General features: G+C 45.2%; 1 protein-coding gene across 4 annotated transcripts in view; it reads left to right on the top strand.

Annotated features, from left to right (window-relative positions):
- The window catches only part of ICE1 (interactor of little elongation complex ELL subunit 1), a 464643-nt gene that overhangs the window by 347981 nt on the left and 91709 nt on the right, over nt 1-24953 (top strand). For all 4 annotated transcript variants that reach the window (XM_077491941.1, XM_077491944.1, XM_077491942.1 and 1 more), the window contains one exon: nt 5137-5327. In XM_077491941.1, the coding sequence (XP_077348067.1) occupies nt 5137-5327 (191 nt within the window). The remainder of the gene's footprint in view (nt 1-5136; nt 5328-24953) is intronic.

Below are 24953 nucleotides of genomic sequence, written 5' to 3' on the forward strand. Positions count from 1 at the left end.
AATGTTAGAATCTTCCCCTTCTGGGGACCTATGCCAAAAGCATTTTCTTTATAAAAGAAAAATACGTCAGGCCGCTCATCTGTAGTTTTTATCCCGCTGCCATGTCAGCTGTTTGCAAGGTGCCTGAAGTCCGCCGCTCACGCAGGAAATCACTTTCTTTTGAAAGATGGGAGGGCCGTAATTAGCGTGGGGGCGGGCCTAACGGCGTCAGACGCCGGCCACGCGTGAGGGAGGTTTTTAAAGCACTGTGCGTATAGCTGCTGCTGGCCATGGAGGGACACATGAGCAGGAGATTGACTTACTTCAGGTTGGTGACACAGGCATTTTTTCCTTTAACACATTATTACTTTACCAGGCTAGGTATTAATAGCAGCTTATAGCGCTGAACTATAACTTAACAGTGCACATTCTTTTTGGTGGTTCCTCTGCTTTTGTGCTTCAGGCTATGAGTGGAAAAGGGACCAGGAACTCCTCTAAAGGGTTCAATGGTTTCACAATAAACTAAATCCATTTTCAAAAGAATGTCATCCTCCTCTGAGAGTGATATGGCCAGCAGATTGAGCCGTCAGGGGAGACTGTTGCAGCTGCACTAGACACTTCAGTCCCTGTATATATCACACAGGAGATTTATTTTCTCTTCTACCATTTGTAATTTGGAAAAGATTGATGCTATGATATCTCTCCATAGTGGGCCTAAACATAGCAGATCCCCATGCAATGCTCAGGTCTCTCTGATTGAGGTGCAAGGGGCAGGGGATCAGGAAGATCTTCCAAAGGATTTGGAATATACTAATATATCCTCTTCTGAGGATCCTAATATAGAGGGAGTATCATCACAAGACAGGTTGCTTGTGCACTCTTACTAGTGTGGTTCAAACCTTTTTTTACTGCCTGCAGTGCAGGCTCTTGATGAACCCACATCTGGTTTGGGATCATTTAAACCTCCCCCATCTGAGGATGCCTTTCCCATTCATTCATGGCAAAAAAAGATGAATGGAAACATCCGGATAAACAATATTATCCTCCTAAGAAATACTCCACAGTTTATCCTATGGAAGGGATGTGGCAATTGCCTCTCACGTGTCCGGTGGATAATGCGTTAATGTTAAAGCATCCATCAGATAAAAAGTTGGAACTTCTTTCCAAAAGCAATATGTCTTTAGCAAGTTCAGTAGCTCAGCCGGTTCTTGTGGCAATTGGTGAATCTCAGTTCATTAAGGAACGGTTTGTGGAGATACTTAAAATTCTGCCTGATCAGTAGGCCCAGCAGTGGGCTGGTGTATCAGATGAACTATGTTTCACAGTAGATGCCATGAAAGATTCTATCATTCAAGCCTCACGGCTTATGCTTGGACTAGTGCATTCTCGCAGAGTTCTGTGGCTGAAAAGTTGGTCAGCGAGGGACTCTGTAAAATGCTCTTAGCCAGTTTCCCCTTTCATGGTGTACGGCTATTGGAAGAGGATCTGGATAAATACCTCCAGAGGATCTCTAATGGGAAAAGTTATGTTTTACCAGTAAAGAAGTTGTTCAAACATTTCTCCTTTTAGCATGCGGCTTCACCTGTGCCAGGGCATCAGCCTCTAGGCAGTCTCGACAGCCTTAACCGTCAGGTTCAGGGGGAAGACCCCGAGGGCAGCACCAGGGTCAAAGAGATCTTGTGGCAGAAAGCCCACAAAGCAAAATGCTAAAACCTCCTTATGAAGGGGTGCCCCCCGCTCGCTCGGGTGGGGGGAAGACTCCTGCAATTCTCAAAGATCTGGCAAGAACAATGTCAAGACAGATGGGTGGTTTCTTCAGTTTCTCTAGGTTACAAACTAGAGTTTCGATAGTTTCCATCTCCTCCTTTTCTAAGGTCAAATGTTCCCAGGGATCCAGAAAAAAAGAAGTCTCTTTCTATCTCTTGATCATCTATTATCCCAGTTGGCGATATCAGATGTTCCCTTAGATCAACAGGGCACAGGTTTTTATTCAAACCTTTTCACGGTGAAAAAACCAAAGGAGAGCTAAGACCATTCTAGATCTCAAAGATCTGAATCGGCACTTAAACATCCGATCCTTTTGCATGGAGTCAATCCGATCGGTTGTTTCCATCCTGCAAGGAGGGGAGTTTTTTGGCTTCAATCGATATCTCCATGTGCCTTACATGCAGTTTCCACTCAAGACTGATTCAAAACACCATACTGTCGGTCTGGAAAAAAAAGATTCAGGCCTTGGATTTTTACAATACATTTGGCTCCCGATGTACGTCAGAGCCTAAATTGGTGGTTGATATCCAGCAAAAGGGAAAATCTTTTCTACCTGTATCCTGGAAAGTGGTAACAACAGATGCCAGCCTTCGAGGCTGAGAAGCAGCCCTGGAAGAAGATTCTGTCCAGGGGAGATGGTCCAGGTTAGAGAGGACCTTGCCTATTAACATTTTGGAGATTCAGGCAGTACGTCTGGCCCTAGAATCTTGGACGATCAGACCACGGGATTGTCCTGTCAGGATTCAGTCCAGCAATACCACGGCTGTGGCTTACATCGATCACCGGGGGGCACGAGAAGTTATGCAGCCCAAAAAGAGGTGAATCATGTTCTAGCTTGGGCAGAACACAACATTCCTTGCCTATCGGCAATTTTCATTCCAGGAATAGAGAATTTGCAGGCAAACTACTTGAGTCGCCAATAATTATTTCTGCAAGAATGGTCTCTTCACCCCGGCATCTTCCTAGTGATATGTCAGAGATGGGGTATTCCGGACATGGACCTATTCGTGTCCAGATTCAACAACAAATTTGACAACTTTGTGTCAAGATCGCGGGATCCGCTAGCATGCGGGACAGACACGTTAGTCTTCCCATGGGATCAGTTTTTACTAATCTGTGTTTCCTCCAGTTCTGCTACTTCCACGCCTTCTCCGCAGGATCAAGCAGGAATGAAAAGAGGTGATTCTGGTGGCCCCAGAGGGGCCCAGGAGATCTTGGTTTACCGAGATCATAAAGATGGCAGTAGGAGTGCCTCGGACTCTGCCATAATGGCCAGACCTTCTCGCGCAAGGTCCGGTATTCCATCCTACCTTACAGACTAAAAATTTTAACAGGTTTGTCTGTTGCCCACTTTATAAAGGATCGTGGATAATCTCCTTCAGTAGTGTCTACTTTGATTAATGCGAGGTATCTGGCTTCCAGAATCATTTACTATAGAGTCTGGAAGACATATGTTTCTTGGTGTGGAAGTATGTCATAGGCAGGATCCTTGATTTCCTGCAAATGGGATCTGAAATGAAGCTGGCCTTGATTTCTACCAAGGGCAAGATCTCGGCCTTGTCAATGTTTTTTTTTCCAATGGCCTCTTGCTTCCCACTCTCTGGTGCGTAGCTTTATTCAGGGGGTAACCACGGATTAATCCCCCTATCTAGGCACCTCTAAATCCTTGGGATTTAATTTTGGTCTTATCAGCTATGTAGAAGCAGCCTTTTTTTTTAGACTTTACTAGAAATTCCCTTGGTTCTTTTGACACGAAAGAAGATCTTTTTGGTTGCCATTTCTTCTGCTAGAAGAGAATCAGAACTAGCGGCTCTGTCTTGTAAAGAGCCGTATTTGATCATGCACAAGGATAAGGTGGTTTTGCGTCACCCTGAATTCCTACCAAAAGTGGTGACAAGTTTTCATTTAAACGCAGATATTAGGCTGGGTTCACACCGCTGCGGGGGGAGAACCGGATGTGATTCGCACAGCAAATCACATCCGATCTCCGTAGCGCTGCGAGTTCAGCCATACAGATAGTATGGCTGAACTCGCAGCGGTCCCGCAGCAAACTCGCACGGGACCCTTTTTTGGGTCCGCAACGGAATCGGATCGCATGGGGGTTCACACCATGCGATCCGATTCCTGTGCGAGTCGGCAGATCGCACTGCGATATGCCGACGGATCTGGGGGTGTCATTAACATAACATTGACACCCCCAGCCGTCCGCATAGGGCAGTGTGAACTGCCGGCGGGAGGTATGCAATGCGGGAAAACGCCGCGGATTTGCGGCGTTCCCGCATCGCAGCAATGTGAACCTAGCCTTATTCTTCCTTCTTTCTTCCCAGAGCCTCAATCTAGGGAAGAGAATGCACTACATTCCCTTGATGTAGTAAGAACGATCAGAGTCTATTTAAAGGCGACCTCTCAAGGTTCGCAAAACAGATGTTTTGTATGTACTGCCAGAGGGTTCAAAATGTGGACAGGCAGCGTCAAAATCTACTATTTTCCAAATGGATTTGTCAAGTGATTGTTCAAGCTTCGACTTAAAGAACAAAAATTTTTCCTTCTCATGTTAAAGCACACTCAACCAGGGCGATTAGTGCCTCTTGGGCGGTGCATCATCGGGTCTCGTTGGCTCAGATCTGTAAGGCAGCGACTTGGTCTCCGGTTCATACATTTATCAGATTTTATCAAATCAACATTAAAGGTCATGAGGATATTGCCTTTGGACGCAGTATACTGCAGGCTGCAGTATGAGTCCTCTGGCCTACTTTTTTGTTGTCTCCCTCCCTTCAGTTGCCATTGCTATGGGACATCCCACATTGTAAGTACTATGGCTCTGTGTCCCCTGATGTAAGAAAAGAAAACAGGATTTTTAAAACGGCTTACCTGTAAAATCCTTTTCTTTGATTTACATCAGGGGACACAGAGGTCCCTCCCTTCTTGATATGCACTTGTATTGCTTGGCTACCAAACTGAGGACTCTCAGTAGTGGGAGGGGTTATATAAGGAGTGCACTTCTTGCCTTAGGGCGTCCCAGTGTCCATCACCTATCAGTGGCGCTATAACCCACATAGTAAGTACTGTGGCTCTGTATACCCTGATGTACATCAAAGAAAAGTATTTTACAGGTAAGCTGATTTAAAAATCCTGTTTTTCTGCTTTTAAATCCTAATAACTTAGTTATGTGCTATTCATTTTTTCTTTTGTGCATTTTGATTGTTACTGTGTTCCCAGATCTCAAAATTATCTTTTCTTATTCATTTACTTGCCTTTTGTGAAGTAACAAAAATAGTAGATGTATCAATACATCCGTTCTGATATTAAACACTCTACTTTTTATTTTCATCCTAATCACTTTTGTATATGAAGTTTAAGATTCTTGTAACTTCTATCCTTTTTTTGCAGGTCCAACCCATGAGTGTAACTGTACTTCTGTCCAGCATTTTAATGGCAGTACAGCTTTATCCTGATGGGAAGTTTCAGCAGAGTAAGCAGTATGGAGAAGATTTAACCGATAGCATTTGGGAATATGTCTTTGCCGTTGATTTGCTTTGCAGTCATCGTAAATGGGTTTGGACACATGATAAGATCATAAGGTAATGGTTCATTTAAATAAATTCTCTTTTGAAAAGTGTACAGTTCACTTAGGCCTCAATCTTCGATCAGAGCTAACAAAACCTAAAAGGTATCTATAAACACAGAATATATTGAAGCATTCCAGCTGAGGTGGCTGCCTTATGCCCGTCCTGTTCACACTGGCTTTAAAAGTAGAAGTTTGATGTGAATTTTTAACTCAAGTGCCTAGTAAAACCATCTGCAATTGAGAATATGGACAGTCCATAGTACACATTACAGCACACATTATCAAAACATGAAGTATTTGTGTCATGTTGTGTTGCTGCGCTTCAACCTTTTTGTGGAGTTTGGAAGGAGTTGAAGTACCTCAACTCCTTCCATTCAAGTCTATAGTAATGTGCCACCACTCATTTGCAGAGAGTTTGCACTGCATTAGGCCTTGTTCTCAACAGCCAACAAAAACCTGGGCATGCGGGGTGTGTTTTTTTTTATAACGCATGTCAAGTGGGCATAGGGTGTTTGGGGCATGTTTTTTAACACGTGAGCAACTCACATTAATGCTATAGGCACATTTGTTAAAGGATACATGTTAATATCCAGGTAACATGTTACCTTTAGTAACATGTTAAATTTTCATCCATATTTAGGGTGTAACATGTTAAACTGGTTGTAAACCCTCACACATGAGCACAAGTGAACAGCTGCAGATGATACACAGAGATGAAATAACCCCTTCAAAAGGGAAGAAAGATTTTAACACTTTCTGCAACTGTCAGGAGCACAGAGGAGTGGGTGGAGAGGCTGCAGAAACAGTGTGTGATAGGTGATTGGAGGAAAGGCACCCCCCCCCCCCCCTTCTACACAGCAGAAGAACTGTATTCTGAATAGACCAGCTCCATTCTGAGCTCTCCCTCCCAACAAAAATTTGTCTCAGGAAAGCTTCTCAGAAGTGTAATGCTGATAACAGAGGAATGAAGGAACCAGAGAGAAATGACACTTAAAGTTTGGAGAGAGATAAGTAAACACTACAGATATGTGCTTTGCTCAGATTCCATGACTGAGATTTGCAAATACTTTAATAACTGAGCATCCTTTCAAGTCCCTGTTGTGAAAAAAGAACCAGGGCTCCAGCCACATCATTCTTTCATAGTTCTCTGAGAAAACTACAACTACCATCAGCCATTATGGCTGACAGCTTATAGTTCTGAATGAACTACCAGGGCACTGATGAGAACTCTTGCTAGTTCATCTTTCCTGTCATTCAGTAACTGCCTGCCTGTACAAGGTACAGACAGCTACCCGGTCAGCAAGAGCCTGCAATTGCAGATTAGGGGTGAAATGCTTTACAGGCTCTCCATGAAAATAAGTAGTGCACAGTTTTTTTTGCCAGCAAAAAGATATACTTTTAATATTTTTTTTCTATAAAGGTGAACTTGGCCTTTAAGCGTCGGAATTTTGAGCAAGGCCTTAGTTTTCCTTTTTAGACTTGTTCCCTTTATTTTCAGCTAGCAAGCCTGTGAATTACACATGTCCTGTCCCTTCTTGTCTACACTTTTTTTCCATGGTATCTTTGGAAGGAGCCAAGGTTATCACAAAGGCTGGACTTGTCTGCCTTTATTATCTCCAATACATTGTGAATTGTGAGCTAGAAATTATGCTCTGCTGAACCTGGTAATTTTTGACCATGCAGATCTTTTTACCAAAGTTCTTATATAAGAATATCAGGGTAGCCGTGATCATAACATTATTTTAATTTAATGTTAGCGTTAAACAACAAGCACATACTAGAAAGGTATAAACACGTAACTTTAAGAGGGCACATTGTCTAAGGCTGAAGGCTGCTCAGAACATTTTGAGTAATAGTCAGCATGAATTCCTGAAAGAGAGTGTCATGGTTATGCAGTGATCTTCCTGTGTTTGCTTACCTCCCCTCATGTGTTCAGAGTAAGAGGCCTGCCACTTCCACCTGGTGGTTTTTTTAAACTCTCCTCTAAGCATGGCTCTACCCCAGGCCCTATCAGGGAGCCCTATAGTAACCTGTGCACTGCAGGCCATCAGTGCTGATCAATCATTGTGTATTCCTTTGTGTGTTAGCTTCCTGTTTCCTGCCGTGTGCTCTTCTACTGTTTTCCGTTACCGACTTTGGCGTGTTTTGACTATCCCTGTTTGCCTGTGATCCTGACCTTTTGGTGTGTCCCCAACTATTCTTGTCTGCCTGTGGCCCCGACCTTGGCTTTGTCCCTCACCATCCCTATCCTCCTGTTGCCTACTTTGGGTGTGAGCTGGGGGACCCTGGGGGTCGCGACCAGGAGCCAGTTGCAGCCAAGTCCATCCTCACCACCAGAGGCGCTGGTGAACACCTGCTGGCTCTTAGACTCCGCGCCCCAGGGAATCTTACGCTCTAACCCCAGTGGGATCTGTCCCCCGTCTGCAGCAGTCAGCCGGAGTGCACCACAAACTTGCGGAGCATTCCTGATCCTACGGTGTGCACCTGTCACCTCGCCTTAAGGTGACCTGACAGACAGAAGTCAAACAAATCTGATTTCTCTTTATGAGGGGGTAAGTAAAACCTTAGACAAAGGAGTGACTGTGGATATAGTATGCTTGGATTTTGCAAAAGTGTTTGACACAACTCCCCACACAAGGTTAATTAGAAAGGTAAAATCTACAGGCTTGTAAAAATCAGTTTGTAAATGTATAGGAAACTGGCTAAAAGACCGTAGTCAGAGTAGTGATTAATCATTCATACTTCATTGTTAAGGCAGTAGCAGGCAAACTTTCAGAGGTTGAGATCTACCTGGACAACATGGAGGAAAGCAAAGTTCTTGGTGGGTAATAGGCGGTGCTCTTTAAATAAAAATGATCAAGCTCCCAACAAAAAGAGGACATGAAGAGCACAAAGTGTGTCACAGTATGACATCACCCCCCACAGTAGTGTCCACTGCACACTGCACACCCCTTCCCCCTAGCAGTGTGTCCTCTAACACTTTCACATCACCCTCCTACTGTAGTGTGTCCTCTGCTCCCCTCCAAAGCGGTTTCCTCTACCCTGCCCCTTTTGCCCCCCCCTATACCTCTTGCGTATGGTCAAACAGAGGTGTGTAGACATTTTCTTGTTTCTGGCACGTGTGCGTCCTCCCTTTTGGAAATGTCAAGTTTGACTCACTCACAGATTCATGAATAAACATAATCAAATACTACAGTCTTGGAACATAAATGTGCTGAGGGGAAATAGAAATGCTCTTATTTTTTAGTAGAGGAAAGATTGCTGACATAAGTGAAGGAAATCTCTCTAACAGAGCCATATACATTAGTTAAAATCTGACAGGGGTTCTAATCCTTCCTCACCATTTCAAAAACAAGCAAAAGGAAGGCAACATATTTTATTTCATAAAAAAGAAAAAAGTTGCGCTAATAAAGTCCAATTATCAGATAGTTGATTGTAAAAATGGAAACCATCTCTCGTATAACAAAAAATGTGGGATAATTTTCATCAATTCTTCAATTAACACAACAGTGAGTTCATTCAATAAGTGTGCCACCACCTTAAGAAAAACTTGCTTAACAAATGGCAAGCAAAACCAGCATATGGCTATAGCCCAACCAAGGCCTTTGCTTGCGCCGAAGATCATAGACGTAGGCAATGGATATTGATTGCACAGGTAATTTCAAACACTGGTAACACCTCTCAACCTAGAACCATTATATCAGCAACTTATTCGGCAGTAACCCAGAAGAAAGAGAACTACCATAGTGTAATATTGCCTATTAAATGTATATATAAACAGTATTGCACTTACATTACAGAAGTTTAAAATTGTGCATACAATTACAGAGCCAGCCAACTGTAAACAAACTCCTAGCGAGACAGCCTGGTGACGTCAGCACATATCCTCCTCCAGATGCGTTTTGTCATATGTGACGTCAATGGGGAATGGGTAGTGTGCTGATTGACCACCTTTAATATAGAACCACATCTCATTCTGAGTGCCATGTGCGGAACCTCTAGCGCCATTTTGAAAACTGGAAACCCTGCTCCCTGCGGGGCGGCGCCGGATGGGGAGAACCTCTAACCCCATTGTCAGTTCTATTCACTGCTACCCGGTAGCTGTACTACGAGATGGGCTTAGCTTGTCTCGCCTGTTTTTGTTCTAGTTTTAATAGCCCTGTGCAGGGGCGGTAATAAGGTAATAATGTAGTAATATTCTAGTAATATTGTAGTATTATTGCTGTTAATGCTGTTATGTTTTACTATTTGCTAGCCTTTGGTTGGTGGTAGAGCCACCTCCTTTAGTGTCCTGTAGCAGGATGCCATGCCCACCAATTGTGGTGTTTATGTGTTTTACTTGTCTACTCTGTGTTTCCTTTTCTCTCTCTTTCTCTTCTCCTCTGTGTTCTCCTCCCTCCCACTCCCCTACTCGGGCTCGGACTGCCTCGCCATGGGATCAGGGTAAGTACGTACCTTGTTGTCCGCTCTATAATTATATGAACCTTCCTTTACCCCCCAGATGGCTCAGAATGTGTTGAAAATATTCTCGCAGAACATCCATGGGTTCAATTCCCCCATTAAGAGGTCGAAGGTCTTCCGTCATTTAAAATCTCAATCAATTGATGTAGTGTGTCTGCAGGAAACCAGGTTCTCCCTATCCTCATCCCCCAAATATTTGTCCTTCCATTATCCAGTGTTTTTTACGGCCTCCATCTCTGAGAAGCAAAGAGGGGTGCTAATGGCCTTTAGGCGTAACCTCCAATTTAGCCCATAGGCGGATACGTGACAACTTGGCCACTGAGTTGGACCTGCTCGCCTCTGCTCTGGCGAAGAAAGCCCTGTGCTGGTCCAAGTATACATTTTACAGTTGCTCGAACAAACCAGGTCCTGTGTTGGCTAGGAAACTTAATTCAGTGGGATGTCCGGGCAGGCCGGTTTGACAACAGGTGACAGGAGGGGGATTTACGTCAAATCCATCTAAGGTATAGGCTGGCTTTGCCTCCTTCCTCTCATCCCTATATAATGGACCGGCTGCCTTCGACCGAGACAAGGCCGAGAGATTCTTCCAATCGATTAGTCTTCCTATATTGTCTTTGGCGGCACAAGATAATTTGAATGCTCCTATAACTGAAATGGAGGTCGCCCAAGCCCTAAAGTCCCTTAAGCCATCCAAGGCCCCGGGTCTAGACGGCTTTACCGGTCTATACTATAAGACATTTGCATCCCTGCTCACGCCCCATCTCACGTCTTATTTCAACGCCTGGCGGGAAGGTGTGAGACCCTCGCCAGTCTCGCTGAAAGCCCATATCTCTATGATCCCTAAGTCACCTGAGGAAGCCACGGACCCGCAGTCCTTTCGTCCCATCTCCCTGTTTAATGTTGACCTGAAGGTTCTGGGAAAGGTCCTGAGCACGCGAGTCAACAGATAACTTCAGGCCCTCATTCACAGGGATCAGGTGGGCTTTGTGCCCGGTCGCCAGGCGGGGGGACAATGTCCGCAAGGTGGTCCATCTCCTCCATATACTTCGTTAACGTAAAATACCAGGACTTTTGCTCTCCCTAGATATTTAGAAAGCGTTTGATTCGCTCTCCTGGGACTACCTTTATTTTGTTCTAACCAAATGGGGATTTGGTCCACATTTTCTGCAATGGATCCAGGCCCTCTATTCCGCACCGTCGGCGTCGGTAAAATATGCGGGCTTCCTTTCTGACCCTTTCCTGATACTCTGGGGGACTAGACAGGGATGCCCCCTGTCCCCGGCACTGTTTATCCTGGCATTGGAGCCGCTGGCGGCGGCGATCAGGGCCAATAGTGATATCTCGGGAATCCCTACAAAGTGAACCTCTTTGCGGATGATGCTCTTTTGACTCTATCAAACCCGCTCATCTCCCTGCCCAACCTGCAACTAGTATTAGACCGATTTTCAGCCTTCTCGGGTCTTCAAATTAACCCCTCCAAAACCACAGCGCTGAATGTTAACCTCCCTCTGGAACTGGTGCAGCGACTGCAGGACCATTTTCCTTACCGTTGGGCATCCCACTTGATTGACTATTTAGGTGTCAAATTAACGCCATCTTACTCTTCCCTTTACTCGGCCAATTATTATCCCCTGTTGCGAACGATGTCCACCCTTATGCAAGCCTGGCAATTCCCCACACTCTCTTGGTTAGGCAGGATCTCAGCGGCGAAAATGGCGATCCTTCCCAAAGTCCTTTATTATTTTCGTACTTTGCCTGTCCGGGTACCCACTTTTTTCCTTCGACTCCTGCGGAATAGGATCCTCCAATTTATATGGGCGCGCAAACGATCCAGGGTGCCTAGAGCGACCCTTTATACCCATAGGCTCTGGGGAGGCTTGGGGATCCCCAATATCTCTAAATACTACACAGCGGCCCAGATCTCCCCGTTGACTATGCTTCATGCAACCACGGATGTTCCTCTGTGGGTGCTCCTGGAGGTGGCTGGCTGTGACCCTTGTGCACTTCAGGCACTCCTCTGGCTCCTCAGGAATCTGCGCCCTCCCTCCCTGAGCCCCATGCTGCTACATGGTCTGCAGGTGTGGGACTCGGTTCGCTTTTCCAGCAATCTGATGTCCCCCTTTCTACCCCTACTCCCCATCACCCATAACCCTCTTTTCCCAGGCATTCTCCTGGTGGCCTTCACATGGCTACCCACGAGTCCAAAATTTCCTTTCCTCACGCTTATTCCCCTCCTGGGAGAGTATCCGGGAAACACAAGGGGCGCCGGCTAACGAGCATTATCACTTTATCCAGTTAAAGCACTGGATTGCAACTAGGGCTGAAACGATTAATCGATATTATCGATAATAATCGATAATGAACATCGTTCTCAACGATTTTCATTATCGATTAGTTGGTCCGCACCATGCGATCTGCGGAGGTGGGCGCGGGCTTAGGAATGGCCGCGGCTTCGGCCTAGCTCCAGAGCTGGCGGCCATCTTGGTACACCCGGCGGTGGCGAGCTGCGCGCTGACGTCACCCCCAGCGCGGCGTTCAGCCTGTGTCAGCCCAAGTGAAGGTATTCTGGAGGAGTCATGCTGGATGCCTTGCCTGCCCTCATTCAAAACTTCTTTTATGCAAGTACCACTACATTTATTACCTAATCTAACCTAATAACTAACTACTATCTATTAGATAGTAGTTAGTTATTATCTAATCCTATCTATGCCTTTCCACTTGCTTGGCACAGCCACATTGTTGATTTAAATAAAAAGGAACAACATTATCTCTCCCCCCCCAATAAAATGCAGCTTATGACAAGCATAAAAACATAGCATATCACTGACGATTTGCGCCAATAGGCATCCCGGGACTCATCACGGCGGTCTGTTTGGAGGAACTTTGATCAGTGGTGAGCTTGGCGCAAATCATCAGTGATATGCTGACTATGTTTTTATGCTTGTAATAAGCTGCATTATAATTGTATTATTATTGGGGGGAGATAGTGTTATACCTTTTATTTAAATAAACAATGTGGCTGTGGGGGGCGGGGATAGTGTTATTTTTTTTTTTTTGCTGATCCGAAAATTTATCTGATCCGTGACTCTGATGCGAAGAACGATCTGATCCGTGAGTTTTTTGATCTGTTGCACCCCTAGTCTGCACCTTCCCCCCTGCCGGTCCTGTATCCTCCCGTGTCCTACGCATGCACCACGTCCATGACCACGCAGCTATGCCTGCTTGCATTCTCCACCCGGCTGATGTCCCACCAGCAACGCGCCTGCGCTGCTTTCAGCTCCTCCTCCCCCCTCTACCCAGCAGCCTTCCGATAGACCCGCCGCAGAGCGCAGGAGCGTTAAGCCCTCACCGGGCCACTTTCCAGCGCTGCCGTGATTGGAGGTTGTGCTCTGCACATGCGTGCATCCATCTCCCGGCTTCGGGGTGCCCTTCGCTCCATTTGGAGGAGTCGGCCGAGTCCCGTGTGGCGGGTCCGGACTGAGACTCCGCCCCACACCACCCCGGCACACCGAGGAGGAGCCGCTGTCACCATGAAGGGGTGAGAAAACCCGAGACACCGGAGGGGGGGAGGGGAGCACTGAGAGGAGTTGGGGCAGTGACACCATGTGAGAGGGGAGGAATGTGTCATCTATACTGGGGGGGGACACGTGTGTGTGTGTATATATGTATATATGTGTATATGTGTGTATATATGTATATATGTATATAGATATAGATATATATCTCCCCTTTTTTTTTATCCGATTAATTGAAAAAAATAATTGGCCGATTAACGATTATTTTCATAATCGATTAGTTTCAGCCCTAATTGCAACATTGCACCGCATGTCCAACTACCCCTTCCAAAAAACTTTTTTTGAACATACCTACCAACACGCCCCAGGGTCCCCAGGCCTTATTTCGGCCATTTATGCCTCCCTGAATGGTCGCCCGCCATCAGCACCCCTCTCTTATATGACTCAATGGGAAAAGGACCTTCAGGCCCCAGTAGACCCAGAGGACTGGAGCAGGGCCTGGAAAACGGTCGCCAAATGCTCGTTCAACACAAATACCCTGGAGGCCGCATATAAAGTAATGTTCCGATGGTATTGGGTACCTGCCCGCACAGCTCGGGCTTTCCCTGGGAGTACTGACAGATGCTTCCTCAACTGTGGACACCGAGATGATGTTATGCACACATGGTGGGCTTGCCCAAGGCTGGTGGGGTTCTGGTCTAGGGTTTTTGGTTTGCTGCAGACACTTTCACCTAACGATTCGAAGGGACGCTAAGCTAGCTCTCCTACATTGCCCGGTACCTGGCTTGCGAGGCCCTCAACAGAAGCCGGCTACCTATCTATTTATAGCGGCCAAGCGGACCATTGCCCAAGCCTGGAAGTCCCAACGGGTAGATTTTCAAGGGGTTAAAACCTGCATGACTGCTATGTTACTTCAGGAACGTATGTCCAGTATTGTCCATGATTCTCATGCTAAATTTCTAAAAATCTGGGAGCTGTGGATCTCCTATGAGTTCCCCGCGCTCCAAGCTGCATGCCTGGGCTTGGTCGAACGTCTCTCGGTGAGGCATCCACGACCGAGCTTCCCCCCTCCTTTCTTCCCCCTCTCTTCTATTTACCCTTCCTTCTTTTGTTCCCTATCTCTCTTTACTCTTCTTTGTAATCTCTCCTATTGCTAACGAATACTGCTGCCCCCCGTGGACGGGGGTAGTGGGAGAAGGGCTCACCCTCGGGAAACAACAAGGGAACAAGTTGTTTGGTACTGGAGCCAGTCTGGATACCATCCCCTACTCATTTTCCTTTCTTTTCTTGTGTTTATTATAAGTATAATGTGATGGTTTGCCCTTTGGTTTCGTATTCATGCTTTGTAGCCCCTGTGAGGGCGCTCAAGGAGAAGATTGTAGTCTCTTGTTTATTTCTGTTTATTCAAATTTTCAATAAACATATTGAAACAGAAAACTGGAAACCCATCCCTTATTGAGAAATAGTATATCAAACTTAATAATATAAAGATAAAATTAAAAATGGAGCATAAAGAATATAAACGGACACACCAATATAGTGTTCAATTATATTACTATTAATATGTGCATATAATTAACCAGTTGACATATTTACAATACGTGAATTGGTAGTGAGAATACAGAGTGATAAATATTATTTCATTTAACCCTTGATGTTATGGTCACTATGAAAAACACTTCAATAATTGTATATAAATTAGAACATAAATAGGAATAATCCAAAATAAAATAAAAATACAGTTTAATATATGTGAACCTTTCAACCTCCTATATATTGGAACATAGTTCCAGAAAATTAATGAATATATGTGGATGCATATATATATACCCCACATATATATTTTTAACGGATATAGAAAAATATTTAATAAACCCAGATGTATAATTCCATATATATATATATATATATTAAATCACTTTTTTTTTATAAAAATAAGATTTAGATTGAAATAAGATAAATATACTAGTTATATGAAAAATACAGAAATTAATACAAAAATCCGCACATATGACTTAGATCAAGTTTACATCGAAACCCAATAGGGATTATCGATAAAAAGGCATTTACGTCAACATGAATATTTAACCCATAGGGTGCATAGGTTTTCACCCTATGGATCCAAGCCATCTCGAGTTTTGAAATTTCTCTCACCTGTGACCTACCCCTCCAATTGGGGCTAAACTTATCTATACCTAAGAACAAAGTATTAGACAGATCCTTATTATGTGCAAAAAGATAGTGTTTGGACACTGAATGATTTTTAAATCCAGATTTAATATTTGTGATATGATCTTTGAGGTGAACTTTAGGGAGCGCTTGGTCCTCCCTATATATTGGAGATAATTTAAGTAAATACACTACTCCCACTGTTGAACATGTAATAAATGCAGTGATTGTGTGCTGCATCTGAGTGCTTGTAGACAGAAAATTTGTAGTTCTCCTATGGACACAGCTACTCAAGGAGCACACCCTACATCTTTGACATTGATAGAAGACAGTTAATTGATCAAAGAAAGTGACTTTATTATGGGTGGGGGATCAAGAATATTGGGGGCCACTCTATTCCTTATAGAGGGGGCCCCCTTGAAAACCACCTGAGGTTTCTCAGGTAACACTCCCTTTAGTACTCTGTCATTGCTGACAATGTGCCAATGTCTGGAAATTATCTGCCTGGTACTTATGTGTTGTAGGGAATAGGTAGTTGTAAAGGCAACCCCGAGGTGTGTGGCCTATTGTTTTGAGAAGGCATCAAGAAGCAACGATTCCATATCCATCCGCTTAACTGTATTCTGTGTGCACATCAAGGAATCTCTAGTATAACCCTCCTCAAGAAATCTACCTGTTAGGGTTTCAGCCTGTACCCGGAACTCATTTGGATTGGAGCAGTTCCTTTTTAACCTCATGTATTGGATTTTGGGTACAGACCTAAGCCAAGGACCTTAATGACAACTATCCACTGGGATGTACAAGTTATGTTCAGTGGACTTGAAAAAAGTGGACGCCACCAATACATTGTTTTTAACTGCAATCGTCAAATCCAAAAAATGAATTTCAGACTGACTCCTAATTTAATTTAGATCCCTCCTATGGGTGGAATTTAGGGAGGACATCAATCCCCGTAATTCCAAACCATCAACATCCCATAGGAGGAGGATGTCATCTATGTTCCTAGCTCACAAAATAAGTTGGGGTCTATCCTGGTCATAGATGCTCCTCCTCCCATCTGGCCATAAAAAGATTGGCCAGACTTGGGGCATATTTAGCCCCCATAGCAATGCCTCGACTTTGCCTATAAAATAGATTCCCAAACCAAAAATAATTATGAGAGGCTGCATAATCTAAGAGTTACATAATGAAGGACACCTGGCACATCGGAAGTCCAGAATCTCTCTCAAGAAATCCCTTCACCCTTTTTCCCCTTTATAATTTATTTCATAATACAAGATGTATTTTAATATGAAATATGGATACACCTAGCCTCATCACTCTTGGGGGCCACCTGGAATGCCATTTAGCAGGTTACCCATCAGGGCTTTGTAGCTAAAGAATGAACCTTCGTCTGAAAGAGTCATGCCGCCTGGCAGGGGAGTATGGGAATAGAGCTTGGCTCTAGACCTCCCGGTGTAATAAAGATTGAAGTGCCTGAATAACACATTTGCAAACAAAGCTTCAAAAAGCCACTTCTGCCAAGACAACTGATGGGCTGAGTTGAAGAAGATCGGAGACCAGCTGTTGTTGAAATTTTGACCCGGGTCGGCTAGCGGTGATTCATGGACAAACGCTGCCCCTAGTGGACACTACAGCGGGTTTCCTGGAGGATGTACAGATATTTAGGAGGACTGCCTCTTAATCGATTTTGATTTGTTAGAATTCTGAGATGGGCTGGCAATGGAATTATATGGTACGGCATATTGCCAATCTGTCTATGGATGTCAACTATAACCTCCCTGTTATTCTGAGAGCCCTGAATCTGGTTATTATTATTATTTTATTATTATACACTATTTATATAGCACCAACAGTTTACACAGCACTTTACAATTTATAAGGGGGGACAACACAATTACAGTACAATACAAAAGGTACAGGAGGGCCCTGCTCATAGAGCTTACATTCTAAAGGGAGGGGGTGGTGGTACAAAAGGTACTAGCTGCAGAGAATGATTTGATGGGGGTGGCTTGAGGACAGTTGTTAGGTGGGTGTGGGATAGGCTTCCCTGAATAAATGAGTTTTTAGGGATCTCCTAAAGGTCGACAGGGTAGGGGTTGATCGGACAGACTGGGGCAGGGAGTTCCAGAGGATGGGAGAGGCTCTAGAGAAGTCTTGAAGGCGAGCATGAGAGGAGATAACAAGGGAGCTAGAAAGCAGGTGGTCCCGGGAGGAGCGGAGGAGACGATTTGGGCGATATCTGCAGATGAGGTTGGTGATCTAGATGGGGGCGATGTTGTGGATGGCTTTGTATGTTATGGTTAGCATTTTGAATTTTACACTGTGGGGTAGGGGAAGCCAGTGAAGGGATTGGCAGAGATGGACGGCAATCACGGATCGATTAGTGAGGTGTATTAGTCTAGCAGCAGCATTCATAATAGACTGAAGGGAGGATAGCCTGCTTAAGGGTAGGTCATTAAGGAGAGAGTTGCAGTAGTCAAGGTGGGAAATAATCAAGGAGTGAATGAGTTGCTTTGTGGTGTCATTAGTCAGGAAGGGTCAAATTCTGGAGATGTTGCAGAGGTGAAGGTGGCAGGATTTAGCCAGTGATTGGATATGGGGGCTGAAGGAGAGGTCAGAGTCAAGGATTACACCCAGCACCCTGCCATGTGAGGAGGGACCAATGGTTGTGTTGTTGATATTAATAGTGAAGTCATATGGGGGGGGGGGGGGAATCGTGAAGGAGGAAATATAACAAGCTCAGTTTTAGAAAGATTGAGTTTGAGGAAGTGGTGTGGCATCCATACTGATATGTCATTCAGTAATTTGGAGATCTGTGAGGAGATTGAGGGGGTGAGTTGAGGAGTGGAGAGATAGATCTGGTTGTCGTCGGCATAGAGGTGGTATTGGAAACCATGGGAGGTTATCAACTGGCCCAGGGAAGAGCTATAGAGTGAGAATAGGAGGGGCTCAAGGACAGAAACTTGGGGTACCCCAACAGAAAGAGGAAGGGGGGGCGGAGGAGATGGAATTGTGAGTGACACTGAAAGTGCGCTTAGATAGGTAGGAGGAAAACCAGGATAAAGTAGAATGGGCAGCACAGTGGTGTAGTGGTTAGAACTCTCACCTAGCAGTAAGAAGGGTCGCTGGTTCAAATCCCAATCACGACACTACCTGCCTGGAGTTTGCATGTTCTCCTGTGCCTGTGTGGGTTTCCTCTGGGTACTCCGGTTATCTCCCACAATCCAAAGACATGCAGGTAGGTTAATTGGCTTCTGTCCAAAATTGGCCCTAGTATATGAATGGGGCCCTTGGATTGTGGGCTCCTTGAGGGTAGGGACTGACATGAGTGTGCAATGTACAGGGATAGGGACAATTGTAGACACTCACTCAGGTTGAACTGGATGGACGGTGTCTTTATTCAACCTAACTATGAAACTATGAAAGAATCGCGGAGGCCAAGGGAGCGTAATTTGCTGAAGAGGTGCAGGTGGTCAACTGTATCAAAGGCGTTATGGGAAAGGAACATACAGGAATGGTTGACAAATTGGGATGAGAACCGTATGAGGAGGCTGCAGCAAGAGAGAGCTAATGCTACCATGATCAGAATAAAATAAAGGAGGTAGTGCATCAACTAGAAAATTATGCTAGTGGGTATTGGTGGGAGGTAAGAGTCGGACATTTCAGTAAGGCCAACCGCATTTTGAATTATTTGATGCATCCTGTTACTCATTATTGCTGCAGTTTCTTTATTGGTTCAATTTATGTCTTGTTGGTCTCAACATTTATATAGGAAGGTCTCACATTTATCTATGCGAGTTGAGGGAGATATTGACGGTAAGGTCTCTTCGTGCAAGTTAGAGGCTTTGCTGCCAATTCAGAGTCCTGAAGTACCGCTGACATGCCAAAATTGCTGGAGAAAAGACAATATTGAGCAAGCCTCCCTAATCCTGACCTATATATACAATGAAGGGTATAGGAGGTTGGGGGTGGGATGCTTAATTTGGTGGATTGAATCTATATGTATATATTATGGTATTGGGTTGATATGTGTGATGGTGTAGTTTGACATGTGTATTTTAGGTTAGTAATATAGGTGAGTAAGGCCCTCCTCAAGGTTCTTTATCTAAAAGCTGATTGATATGTGGCTCTGAGTGTGGGTTGGTGAATAGTGAGTGAACACCCCTTGTCTGTACTGCACCATCATAATAATGACGGTGATCTGCGATTTTTATTGGAACTGCAATATTGTGACGGGCACAAAGGACACTTTTTGGACCATTGACATTTATACAGCGATCAAAGCTAAAAATAGCCATTGATTACTGTATAATTGTCACTTGCGGGGAAGGGGTTAACACTAGGAGGCGATCAAGGGGTTAACTGTGTTCCCTATGTGTGTTTAGAGGAGAGAGGAGATAGAGGAGGAGAGAGATTGTTCCTACTTAGTAGGAACACAGTCTCTCTCCTCTCCCCTGACAGAACCAGGATGTGTGTGTGGACACTACAGCAGGCTTCCTGTAGGAAGGACAGATATTCAGAAGGACAGCCTCTTATCAATTTTGATTTGTCAGAATTCTGAGATGGGCTGGAAATGGAGTTGTGTGGGCAGTGTCTGAATGTCGTTTAACCACTTCAATACAGGGCACTTTCGCCCCCTTCCTTCCCAGCCCAATTTTCAGCTTTCATCGCTCTAGCGCTTTCAGTGACAATTGCGCGGTCATGCTACACTGTACCCAAATGAAATTTTTATCATTTTGTTCGCACAAATAGAGCTTTATTTTGGTGGTATTTATTCACTACTCAGTTTTTTATTTTTTACAATATACCGTATATACTCGAGTATAAGCCGAGATTTTCAGCCTCTTTTTTGAGGCTGAAAGTGCCCCCTCGGCTTATACTCGAGTCACCGCTGTCTGACTGCTCGATCAGCGTATCGAGCAGACAGACAGCGGACATTCTAAAATTCAAAAGCCGCGCCTCCGCCTTCGCCTGTGATAGGCGGAACACTGAATTTCCCAGCAGTCAGTGTTCCGCCTATCACGGACATCCGCTCATCCTCGTACTACGGACGAGGATGAGACGATGTCCGTGATAGGCGGAACACAGGCTGCTGGGAAATTCAGTGTTCCGCCTATCACAGGCGAAGGCGGAGGCGCGGCTTTTGAATTTTAGAATGGCCGCCGAGAAGAGCGGCGATCCTGGAAGGACGGAGGAGGCTCGGGACGACGGCTCGGGACGACGGCTCGGGACGGCGGCTCGGGACGGCGGCTCGGGACGGCGGCTCGGGACGGAGGCTCGGGACACAGGCTCGGGACACAGGTAGGCTGGACACACACACAAGGCTGCACGGACACACACACACAGGGATGGATGGATGGACACACACACACAGGGATGGATGGATGGATGGACACACACACACAGGGATGGATGGATGGATGGACACACACACACAGGGATGGATGGATGGATGGACACACACAGGGATGGATGGATGGATGGACACACACACAGGGATGGATGGATCGATGGACACACACACAGGGATGGATGGATGGACACACACACAGGGATGGATGGATGGACGGACACACACACAGGGATGGACGGACACACACACAGGGATGGACGGACACACAGGGATGGACAGCCATGTCTCACCCTCGGCTTATACACGAGTCAATAAGTTTTCCAGTTTTTTGGGGGTAAATTGGGGGCCTCGGCTTATATTCGGGTCGGCCTATACTCGAGTATATACGGTAAGCGCAAAAAAAGCGGAAATGTGGAAAAAAATATTTTCTTTTTTCTATTTTAAAAGAAATCCAATAAAATCAAATTTTGTCATAAATTTAAGCCAAAATGTATTCTGCTACATGTTTTTGGTAACAAAAATTCCGTTAAGTGTATAATAATTGGTTTGTGTGATCACGGACATAAGTACGCAAATGATCATGTACATATGTGTGCATATGATCACGTACATATGTGTGCAGATAATCATTGGGACATGTGATTTTAGTGGGACTTATTATTTATTTAGTGGGTTTATTATTAGGGACATGTTTTTTTATTTTTTGGGGACATGTGTGTTTTGGGGACATGTGGGTACTGTGTTTATACTGTGTGGTGTGTTGTGTGTTTACACTAGACTGGTGATCAGTGAGTAAAAAGCTGTAAAAAAACAGCTCATACTCACTGATCATCAGCCGGCTGCAGCGATCTGCTCTCCTCTCCTCAGCGATGACTTCTGTGTGAGGAGAGGAGGAGCCGATTGCCTAGCAACCGGCTGTTTGTTTACATCACATGATGGCCGTGATTGGACACGGCTGTCATGTGATCAGGAGGGCCAATCACAGAGCCCTCCTGCCGATCTGAGATGCGCCGTGTCCGGGTGACACGAGCACATCGGGATCGCGCTGCTGCGCGGGCGATCCCGCTCCTTCTGAAGGACGTTCCTGAACGTCCTATCAGAAGTAGACGGCTCCCACCCGGCCGTATATGTGCATTGGCCGGGTGGGAAGTGGTTAAAAGTGCTCACTGGCTGAAATAAAACGCTTTTTTCCATTGAGCTCAGCCAAGACACCATCTTGAGAATGACCATACGTAACATATCATTGATATTCTGTTGTTTTTATATGCTCTGTAATATTTTCTTTTAGTGTTTAATGTTGGCATTCCTCTTTTCTTGGAAAAAAAAAAAGACCCTTGTTTAATTAAAGAGGAAATAAACCCTGGTGGGTTTTACTCCCTCTTTATTTCCCTGTAAAGGTAAAGCATAATGGGCTACTATGCATTGCATAGTAGCCCATTATCCTGAAACTGACACCTGCAATGTCACTGCTGTCCCCACTAGCAGTGAGCATCCATCTTCAACCCCTCTTCCTTCCGGGGCTGCGTACTCCGGCTCTGTGACTGGCCAGAGGAGTTGCGTGATGTCACTCCTGCGTGTGGGAGCCGCCAGTCAAGGCATGACCCCCATTAGAATAAGCACAATGTGCCCTTTGTAAAGTTTGCATGTGCCGTAGTCATCTGCGATCAGCTTTTTTGTAAATATCCTCCACGGTTTAGGAGATATTTCAAGCACCTAATATAGGCTTACCTGTAGGTAAAAGTGGTTGTACAGGGTGTAAAACCACTTTAAGCAGTGTGTGTTTATTTTTTTATAGCTAACCATCAACTATAACAGAGCTTTGATAATCTAGCTAATTATAGGAATAGACAAATGAATACATAGTTATGATAAACGGGGGAATAAAAACCCACCCAGTATTTATTTCAACGTCATATCTATCTGCCCAATGAGGAGGGAGACAGTAGCGAGAGCCACTGCTCTCATGCACAGAGCTCTCATGCTCGGGTAACCTGAATGCATTCAGGTAAAAAAACCTTAAAGGGGTTGTAAACCCTCAAGGTTTTTCCCCCTAATGCATTCTATGCATTAAGGTGAAAAAACCTTCTGTAGTGCAGCAGCCCCCCTTTTACTTACCTGAACCCTATTGTTCCATCGACAGGGACGAGCACAGCAGCTCTAGTCACTGTTTTGGGTCCTCATTGGATAGATTGATAGCAGCGCAACCATTGGCTCTCGCTGCTGTCTATCAAACCCAGTGAAACAGGAGCCAAGGGGAGGGACAGAGTAATGCTGTCTGTGTCAATAGATGCTGTCTGTGTCAATAGATGCTGTGTCCCCTTGGAATTCGGGGAGGAGCCAGGAGCGCCGCTGGGAGACCGCAGAAGAGGAGGATCGGGGGCACTCTGTGCAAAACTCTGCGCAGAGGAGGCTACAGCACGGCTCGATAACTCTGGAAGGGCGTACAATGATGTCCTCCCAGAATCTTGCTCCCATGCGCCCCCTGGGGTGCGCATCCAGGAATATCTATGCCCACGGGGTCCTCCACGTTTCACAGTAAAGGGCCGGTGACAGTGGCTCTTTATCACGTGATCGCATCGCCGCAACGATCACTTGTAAACAAGCCGGCGCATGCCCGGCTTAGCTCTTCCCCTTTCCATACCGTTCGGTACAGTGTGAGAGGAAAGGGAGAGAGATCGGTTGCAGCAGCTCTGTGGGCTGGATCTGTAGTGCCCACAGCGCTGCTCCTGCACCCATCCATCCATACTCAGCCATCCCATCCATTCTGATTCATGCTCAGCCATGCTCAGCCATACTCATTCATGCTCAGCCATCCCAGCCATACTCATTGACGCTCTGCCATCCCAGCCATACTATTCATGCTCAGTCATCCTCAGCCATGCACAGTCATCCCTCATCCATACTTAGCCATCCTGATTCATGCTCAGTCATCCCCATCCATACTCAGCCATAATCATTCATGCTCAATCATCTCCATCCATACTCAGCCAGCCACCCTGATTCATGTTCAGGCATACTCATTGATGTTCAGTCATCCCCAACCATACTCGGCCATACTCATTCATGCTAAGTCATCCCCAGCCATGCTCAGGCATCCCCTATCCATAATTCGCCATCCTGATTCATGCTCAGTCATTCCCAGCCATACTCATTCATGCTCAATCATCTCCATCCATACTCAGCCAGCCATCCTGATTCATGCTCAGCCACCCACATCCATGTACAGCCATACTCATCGATGCTCAGTCATCCCCATCCATACTCATTCATGCTCAGTCATCCCCATCCATACTCATAGTTACATTGTAGGTGAGGTTTAAAAAAGACACAAGTCCAACCTATGTGTGTGATTATATGTCAGTATTACATTGTATAGCCCTGTATGTTGTGGTCGTTCAGGTGCTTATCTAATAGTTTCTTGAAACTATCAATGCCTCCTGCTGAGACCACCACCTGTGGAAGGGAATTCCACATTCTTGCCACTCTTACAGTAAAGTTTTCTTCTAATTTTAATGAATGGCCATGAGTCTTATTAAACTCCCTTTTGCAAAAAAGTTTTATCCCTATTGTGGGGTCACCAGTATGGTATTTGTATATTGAAATCATATCCCCTGTCGAGCGTCTCTTCTCCAGAGAGAATAACTTCAGTGCTTGCAACCTTTCCTCATAACTGATATTAGCTTTGTTCGTTGTACTTCTTCGCACTCGCTTCATTTCCAGTACATCCTTCCTGAGGACTGGTGCCCAGAATTGGACAGCATACCCCAGGTGCGGCCCGGACCAGAGTCTTGTAGAGCAGGAGAATTATTGTTTTATCTCTGGAGTTGATCCCCTTTTTAATGCATGCCAATATTCAGTTTGCTTTGTTAGCAGCAGCTTGGCATTGCATGACATTACTGAGCCTATCATATACTAGGACTCCCAGGTCTTTATCCATCCTAGATTCCCCCAGACCTTCTCCCCCCAGTGTATAGATTGCATTCATATTTTTGCCACCCAAATGCATTATTTTACATTTTTCTACATTGAACCTCATTTGCATGTATTTGCCCACCCCATTAATTTGTTTAGATCTTTTTGCAAGGTTTCCACATCCTGTGGAGGAGTTATTGCCCAGCTTAGTATCGTCCTCAAATAC

This window comes from Lithobates pipiens, unplaced genomic scaffold (genome assembly GCF_037356315.1).
Source record: "Lithobates pipiens isolate NorthernLeopardFrog02 unplaced genomic scaffold, aLitPip1_a1.2 Scaffold_19, whole genome shotgun sequence".
Classification (NCBI taxonomy): Eukaryota; Metazoa; Chordata; class Amphibia; order Anura; family Ranidae; genus Lithobates; species Lithobates pipiens.